The sequence below is a fragment of the Podarcis muralis genome, chromosome 7 (assembly GCF_964188315.1).
Source record: "Podarcis muralis chromosome 7, rPodMur119.hap1.1, whole genome shotgun sequence".
Taxonomy (NCBI): Eukaryota; Metazoa; Chordata; class Lepidosauria; order Squamata; family Lacertidae; genus Podarcis; species Podarcis muralis.
In genome coordinates, this window is record NC_135661.1 from 79,566,383 (window position 1) to 79,575,300 (window position 8,918).

An 8,918-nucleotide genomic window follows, 5' to 3' on the forward strand; every position below is an offset into this window, starting at 1 on the left:
TGCGGCTGACTCTCAGGAAAAGCTGGCAAAATTGCCTGGGCTTCTGGAAATCTAATCCCATTTCAGTGCTGAGCTTTGAATTCTAGTGTGACCTGATGACACTCATTTTCCCACATCCAGGGTGGTGAAACTGAGGTTGGCACAGCTTAGAAGAGACGTGTCTTTGGAGTTCTTGGGAGGGGGAAGAGATTTAATTTGTTTTCCACACTGTGCTTTAAATTATGGTATAGTGCTATTAGAATTCTAGCAATTTGTGACACTGTGCTGAACTTGTTGTTCCTGGGTGTTGGCAAAGTGCTCCTATACTTTCCTCTAATTAAGGCTGTTCATGCATCAATTCCCTCTCAAACTCCTTGCTGGCCCTTCAGCTTTCTAGAATGATGAAGACTAGGCGAAAGCAAAAACGGCTCTCCAGAAGTTTTGGGACTACAATTCCCATCATCCCTGACCACTGGTCCTGTTAGCTAGGGGTGATGGGAGTTGTGGTCCCAAAACATGTGGAGGGCCGAGGAAGAAGAGTTGAGATCCTCCGTGGGCAGGCTGCTAGAAGGCCGCCCACACTGCTGTGGGGTACAATCCCCTCTTAAAAGGCCCATGCTTCACCTGAAGGTCTAAATAGGCGAAGAAACCATATTTCTTAAAGCCACAACATTCTCTGATACATCTCAGTTCTCCAAAGGAGCACAAACCTTTTGTGAGTGCCTGAAACGCCCTGGGCTCTTGCCACCCAACTTTTGTAACAATACCCATTTCTTCCCTCTGCAAAGACTGCCCTTCACCACCATCCCCAACACCACCAAAGACACTTTATTTGGCGAATTCTTCATGTGCCCCCTCCATGAGAGGTCCAGAGGGCTTCAACATGAGAAAAAGAGCTTATTCTTTATTTGACAAATAGAGACACAGAACACAGTTTTATTTGCCATACCATTTTATTGTGATCATGATCAAGAGAAGTTTAAGCATACACTATAATATCATGAGGAAGAGTCCCCAAGCCCCACTTTTCTACTTTAGCTTATCCATCCCTGCATCCCATTCACCCTACACTAAATACCAAATAGGGGACTCTGCAGACCTGTGAACCCCACTTTCTCTGCACTCCCAATATCAGGTAAGCAACTTCCTCCTTCACTATGGCTGCAAATCATGGATGTCAAAGGGGAAGACTTTGCTATCTTCTAATTACTCATCAAGGTTGGACTTCTTTACTCTTCAAGGTTGGTGGTTGTGCAGTATGACAGCATTGTGCTTGGTTGATTTTGTCAAAAATGTAATCATAAGTCACTGATGTCCTTGCCATCCTGCAAAAATCACGTGTTGCGCAGCCTTTGAAAGCCACATCAGAACGACGAAAGCCATCTAATAAAGAGAAAAAAGCATAGTCATACAAATCCTTGGGTAGTACCAAGGTCACAGGGTGCAGGAGACAGAGAATGGGAACATTTTAATCATTATAAACTGTATTGTGCATATAGAAACATGTTAAAATCACATCCTAATATCATACTGATGTTTAAATAAATAAATAAATAAAAGTCAACTTTGTTCTTATGTAGCAGGGGCCCAACCCACATGGATATGGAATTCAAAATCCATGGCTGCTTTAAGGTTTTGTTTTGTTTTGTTTTTAAGGCTCTTTAAATTTCTCTCTCTCTCTCTCTCTCTCTCTCTCTCTCTCTCTCTGTGTGTGTGTGTGTGTGTGTGTGTGTGTGTATGTGGATGTGTGTTTGTAATTTAACAAACAGATTATTTGTCTCTTTCACATATACATGTACACACCAGAGGCAGAAGCACATAGTCTCATCCAGGCGCCCCATGGGACACAGAAGCCGTTTAACTGGCTATGAGCCGCCCCAGAACTGAACAACCCGCTTGGTGAGTTCCTGCACCACACTGTGGCGCGTCACGTCACTACACAGGGACTCGCTTCTGCGGTGTTGGAAATCACGCACGCAGATGCCAGAAATTGTGTCTTCACATGTGCAGACTTGTGAGGATGCTGGAAATCGCATCTGCGCATGTGCAGACTCAGGCAAATGCCAGAGATCGCAGGTGGGCACGCTCACGTGCACTCGCTATCCAATCCACGGAGGGGCTCCGTGGGACTGATCCAGCCCAGGCAAGGTAACACCTAGCCTCATCCATATAGGTAAAGATGGTCAAGGACCCCTGGACGGTTCAGTCCAGTAAAAGGCAACTGTGGGGTTGTGGCGCTTATCTCGCTTTCAGGCTGAGGGAGCTTTCATTTGTCCACAGACAGCTTTCTGGGTCATGAGGCCAGCATGACTAAACTGCTTCTGGTGCAACAGGATGCCATGACGGAAGGCAGAGCACACAGCAACACCATTTACCTTCCCACTGCAACAGTATTTATCTACTCGCACCGGAGTGCTTTTGAACTGCTAGGTTGGCAGGAGCTGGGACAGAGCAATGGGAGAGCCACCTACTCACATTATATGCAAAGCAAAGCCTATTGGAATGCTAATATTATTTGGGGGAAGTAAACTCCCCTTCCCGTACACATACTATGTATTTTCTGGCAGGAAGCCACAGACTGGATGAGAGAGCATCCCCACACACACCCTAGCAAACTGTGTCCACCTCCCACCTCTGATTCAATGGTTAACCACAGTACTTACAATAAGCCATCACAAACTCTATGCACAGATTCTCTTCACCTCTACACCTGACAGTCTCTGAGTCCTGACAATCTTCAAAGCTGGAAGAAATGCAGCCTGGGCACACCAAACCATTGTAGGGCGGATCCGACTCTGCCAAATGCAACCATTAGAATCAACACATGAATCCAGACCAGATGTCTCTATTTTAATTCCTAGGCTTCAGTTATCTAATCCTATGAGAAGCTGGCAGTGTTTTCATCACATTCTGCTTCTAGAATCAAGCGTGCATTCAATGCAGTTGAAGAGTCTGACAACCAGCTTACAAAGAAAAGGGAGCAATTTTAGTTGCTGCTGTCCTGAGATAGACTGGAAAGACTCTACCCACACTATGGGTGAATTTCACTCTTGAGGGGAGAGCTGGACTTACTGCAGGAGGTGACAAAGAAACCCCTTGGCATCAACATCTTGGCAAGATTCTTGTGGGAAGTTGAGATTTACCAGGTTGTAAGGCTAGGTGAGAAAATGAACGCTCCCAGAAGATAACTGAAGATGGTCTGTCATTTGGGGAGAGAGATTAGGAGCTACTTTTGCACTTATTTTCTCTCACTCTCTTTCTCTCTTCTCTTTCATGCTGTTGATAATAAAGTGCTATGTTTAATAGTTGCATCTGAGTTGAATGGATAATAATTTTTCTTTTTTGATTGGGATGAGAAGTGGAGATTATTACCTGGCTGTCAAAGTGAATAAGTTGAAAGGCTGCTCTTTATGCGTTATATATTATGTACTATATTCCATTATGTATTATTACACATGACTTAATACTCTGAGTTATATTTATGAATATAATGTTATGAAGGTATACTATGTTGTTTACTTTGTTGCTGTGTTGTAAACTGTCCTGTGACCTATTGATGAAGGGCAGTATATAAATTTCTCAAATAAATAAATTTTGTTTTCATGTTGTATTTATTATATTTATATACCACTCAATACATAAAACCGTCTCTCTCTCTCTCTCTCTCTCTGTTTGTGTGTGTGTGTGTGTGTGTGTGTTTAAAGGACCCCAGGACACTTAGGTCCAGTTGAATTTGCACAAAAACACTGTTTACCTTTCCATCCCAGTGGTAGCAATTTACCGTATTTTTTGCTCTATAAGACTCACTTTTCCCCCTCCTAAAAAGTAAGGGGAAATGTGTGTGCGTCTTATGGAGCGAATGCAGGCTGCGCAGCTATCCCAGAAGCCAGAACAGCAAGAGGGATTGCTGCTTTCACTGCACAGCGATCTCTCTTGCTGTTCTGGCTTCTGAGATTCAGCATATTTTTTTTCTTGTTTTCCTCCTCCAAAAACTAGGTGCGTCTTGTGGTCTGGTGCGTCTTATAGAGCGAAAAATACGGTATCTACTTTTGCTGGAATGCTTTGTAACTGCTAGGTTAGCAAGAGCTGTGATAAAGCAACGGGAGCTCATTCCATCGCATGGATTTGAGGTGCTGACCCTACGATCGGCAAGTCCAAGAGGCTCAGTGGATTAGACCACAGCGCCACCCATCTCTCTCTCTCTCTCTCTCTCTCTCTCTCTCTCTCTCTCTCTCTGTGTGTGTGTGTGTGTGTGTGAAACTGAGTAACCACAATAAAATAAAATGCAGTTTTCAATGTAACTACAATACATTGCAATGATATTACAGTGGTACTCCGGGTTAAGAACTTAATTTGTTCTGAAAGTCTGTTCTTAACCTGAAACTGTTCTTAACCTGAGGTACCACTTTAGCTAATAGGGCCTCTCGCTGACACTGCGTCTCCGCCTTGCAATTTCTGTTCTCATCCTGAAGCAAAGTTCTTAACCCGAGGTACTATTTCTGCGATAGCGGAGTCTGTAAGCTGAAGCGTTTGTAACCTGAAGCGTCTGTAACCTGAGATACCACTGTATTTTAAAAAACACAGCAACACATTTTGAAATATCTTTAGAGTCAGGGACCCTTTCCTTCATGCACTAAACACTAAACACCACAGCCAAATTCTGCTTTACATCTGCACAAATGATAATATTTATACGACTCATTGCAGTCTGTTCAGCTAATGCATACAAAACACATCACCCATCCAAGTCATTCCAGTATCTCTATCTCAATCAGTCACCAACCACTAACTCCACTCACTCCTTCCCCTCAGGAAAAAAAAGTATGGATGGCAGCTAATGGATTAAGGTTGAATGTCAACAAGATAGAAGTACTGTTTCTGGGGAACAGAGGGTGGGCATGATTGGGGGCTCCCTGGTCCTAAATGAAGTAACTATGCCCCTGAAGGACCAGGTGCACAGCCTGGGCCTCATTCTGGACTCACAGCTGTCCATGGAGGAACAAGTTAATTCTGTGTCCAGGGCAGCTGTTTAGCAGATCCTTTTGTTAGGCAGGCTGAGACCCTGTCTGCCTGTACACTCTCCTGCCAGAGGGGTGCATGCTCTGGTTATCTCCCACTTGGACTACTGCAGCACACTATGTGGGGCTGCCAGACTGGTGAGTGGGAGCAGCCGCCGAAACCATATAACACTGGATCCCAGCGCCAGTGGACAAAAATTGTGGACAGAAGGACGGAGAGCACTGGATCCCTGCCAGCTCTTCTAGGGCCCGGAGGAGCTGGAGGGGGTTCTTTTGATCTTGGAAGAATTCAAATAATTCTCACATAATATAGAGCCGGGAAGCATGCCCCATAATACAGCATTTTATACAGACATATGCAGATATCAGCTCATTAAGAGGCATCAGAGAGAATTTGTTGACTTGTCATTTATAAACTCTATTTTTGGAACAAAGCCTGATGCCATTAATGAGAACTTGACAGTCAAAGGAGAGATAAGAGGACTGAATACCAAAATAATTGGACAGAGAAGGAGATGAATAAAAAAATGCCTGCTGTGTGTTAACAATACAAAAACTTTGCTACAGAAGATGTGAGCCACAGAAACGACTGATTAGACTGAGAATCAGGGTAAATAATATTAGTTTTGAATTTGGAAAAATAGCCGAAACATGAGAGACATGAATGAGGATGAATATCTAGACAACTAGAACATGGGAATTCCCCTAAATTATTTATTATTGGAATATGTAATTGGTGGTATTGTTATTATTGTAATATGCATTGATTTGATTTGATTTGTCATTAATTGGAAGATTGTTATTGAAAATGAATTAAAAAATTTAACACAAACACTGGCTCCCAGTATGTTTCTGGGCATAATTCAAAGTCTTGGTGCTGGCCTTTAAAGCTATAAACAGCCACAAACCAATATACCTGAAGAAGCATCTCTACCCCCATCATTCAGCCTGGACACTGAGTTTCAGTTCCAAGGGCTTTCTGGTGGCTCCTTCACTGCAATAAGTGAGGTTGTGGGGAAGCAGGCAGAGGGGCCTTCCTCGGATCTGCACAACAGGATAACACCCAGGGTCAGCACGGCTATCAGGGAACAAGGAGGACGTGTGTTCTTCTCTCTCTCTCTCTCTCTCTCTCTCTCTCTCTCTTCCCCCAATTTATCCAGGGTGTTTTCTCCACATTCTCAGGGGTCATCTGAAGCTCTTGATCAATCAACGGTTAACATAGGCTACCTGTTTTCTCTTTGAGAAACAGGTGGTGAGGGTGATTCTAACCATCTCCCATGCAAACTAGGAGAAGAATCTTGGTCTAGAACAGTAGCATTAGTCTATTCTATGGGTACCCAAGGATGAAACCTGAAACTGAAATGACCTTCATTCTCAGGGTATGTAGATTCAAAAGCATGCAGATATTTACCAGGTGTGGATTGGTTATTGCAGTAATCACCCTGACAGCAGTGTATTCTACGTCGGAAATATAGATCTTCTAGTGTAGTAAAGCTGTAATCCCCTGGCGTACAATCTGAAGTGCATCCCCACCTTTCTGTTTGTATTATCATATCATCTGTGAGAGGGACAAAGAAAGAAATAGGTACAATTCAAAACCAAAATTTTTCAAATCAGCCCCCTAATGATTGAAATTTATATAATGCTTCCTAATACAGTGTTACCTCGGGTTAAGTACTTAATTCATTCCGGAGGTCCGTTCTTAACCTGAAACTGTTCTTAACCTGAAGCACCACTTTAGCTAATGGGGCCTCCTGCTGCTGCCGTGCCGCTGGAGCACGATTTCTGTTCTCATCCTGAAGCAAAGTTCTTAACCCGAGGTACTATTTATTTGTTAGCGGAGTCTGTAACCTGAAGCGTATGTAACCCGAGGTACCACTGTATACATATTGATGCAACAGAGAAGTCAGATTAAATGCTGCTGAGTGACAACATCTTTACCCAAAAGAAAAGTGCCTAACCTGCTGATAACATAATAAACAATGTAAGGAGGGAGCTGTAGCCCAAGAAAGGAAAAGAGGTGGTAAGGGAACAACTAGCTATTTTAAGTCAATTCCAATCTCCAGCGCCCGATGAGCTGCACCCAATGATACTAAAGGAGTTTGTGGATGTAATAGAAATACAGTTAAGAATCACCTAGCATATTACACTCTTTGCTTAAAACAGGCAAGTGATTCATGGGGGGGAAAGGATGGGGCCCTGTGGCTATGGACTCTCTAGTCCAATTTTCAAACTATGGCATGATAGAGTTAATTCATTCAAATCAAGATGCCCCAGAAACATTAACTTCCTGTTTTATGGTTCCACTACAATATTATTTGTTGTTACAACATTGTTACAATATTTATTGCTAAAATACAGACAATAGAGTTGGTTTGTCCTCTGTATATACAGTATTGTTCCTACTTCCTGAAGAGCCCCAGCAGATTGTATTATTTCCTGCTCTTTCCTTTTCCCTTTACTCTTCTCATTCCCTTGATCTCACCTCAATTTGGCTCTCATAAAATGAAAAATGTTTTGCAAGTAAGCCTTTGTGGGGAGATAGACAAACAGATGGATGATAGATAAATGTTTGTTCTTTTAAAAATAGATCTCTTGTGGCTTCATTTCATTTTAGGATGTATCTGTCAGAGTTTGAAGATGTGAGCTGTCACCGGATTGTTGCACTTCTTGACATTTTGACGAGAGCACAGTCTGTGGTCATTTTGCATTCATACATGCACATCATCTATTATTATTATTATTATAATCCCCTGATAATACAGGACCCACACACTCAGCTTTATTGGACTAAGAGGCTTTACACTCACCTAAATTAGATCGAGTAAAATTTGAAACGCAGCTATCCTCTCCATTACGACAGACCTCTGGCACTCCGCTTCCATGGTAAATATACCAGTAACATTGATGCGACACACCTGGGAGGAAAGAGTAGGAAACAATCAGTGCCATGGGTTTCTCATTCCTTGAGAAATGACATCTACGTACATTCACAGAGAGAAATCTGACCTTGATCTCAGCTGTTGGATGCAAACCACTATTAACAGACACGAGGAATCTTACTTATCTCAAGATTCCACATGTGTACACACACACACACACACACACACACACACACACACACACCATCTCGTCTATCTCTCTCTCACACAAATATACACAGACACAGACAGATGCACAGCCTTATTCCCATTCATGCACATTTCCCTGCACCTCAACACATGGTGATAAGAAGATTCAAACCTCCCTCTCATTGTCCCAGTGTTGTTCTCAGTTCTTGCCATCACCAACCATTTGAGCAGTGACATTTTAGATAGGATTTCATAAGTCCTATCACACACTTCCATACACAGCCACATTATTGGTGCTGGTAAGTGTGCTACCAACAGCCCAACAAATAGCTGTTGGCTAGATGGGGAGGGCCTGGTGGTTATGGGAAGAAAGGTGCAGCAGGAGATGCTTCCCCATCTACCTTCCTTCCCAAATACTGCCAGTTGCCAACACAGGGATGGCAGGTAGGCAACCTGTTACAGGCTGCATGAGGTCTTCATGAAAAGTGTATCAATCCCAAACAGGGTAGCCAGAACAGCACAGGAAGCGCAACTGTTTACCTTGAAGTCAAGCAGCACCTGAGATCCCTGTGTTTTATTCCACCCACTCACCATTTCTTCATTTGGTGTCACCAATCACTGCTTCAGGAAGAAAAAATATAAAGAATCTGGGAGTCCCGTTGTTGAGCTGACCTCAAGTAACAGAAATACCCTCTACTAGTGTAATAGTCACCTTTACAAAATTTGCTACACCATCTGAATGTGAGGTTTGTATGAGGTGCATATCCATGATGCATGTTGGACACATTTGTGCCCCATTCTAAACTCCTAATACTCCACTCTTCTATTTACACTTGTTTTACTCTGAATG

At 42.9% G+C, this 8,918-nt stretch overlaps 1 protein-coding gene across 1 annotated transcript; it reads right to left on the reverse strand.

The window, feature by feature from the left end:
- Positions 1 to 935: 935 nt before the first annotated feature.
- Positions 936 to 7,964, reverse strand: LOC144328614 (phospholipase A2 inhibitor and Ly6/PLAUR domain-containing protein-like). The gene is made up of 4 exons (XM_077932618.1): positions 7,808 to 7,964; positions 6,409 to 6,555; positions 2,643 to 2,774; positions 936 to 1,362 (listed from the first exon to the last, which is right to left on the reverse strand). The coding sequence occupies exons 1-4, from the start codon at positions 7,947 to 7,949 to the stop codon at positions 1,193 to 1,195; spliced, it is 591 nt and encodes a 196-aa protein (XP_077788744.1). The 5' UTR covers positions 7,950 to 7,964; the 3' UTR covers positions 936 to 1,192.
- Between the last annotated feature and the right edge of the window lie 954 nt (positions 7,965 to 8,918).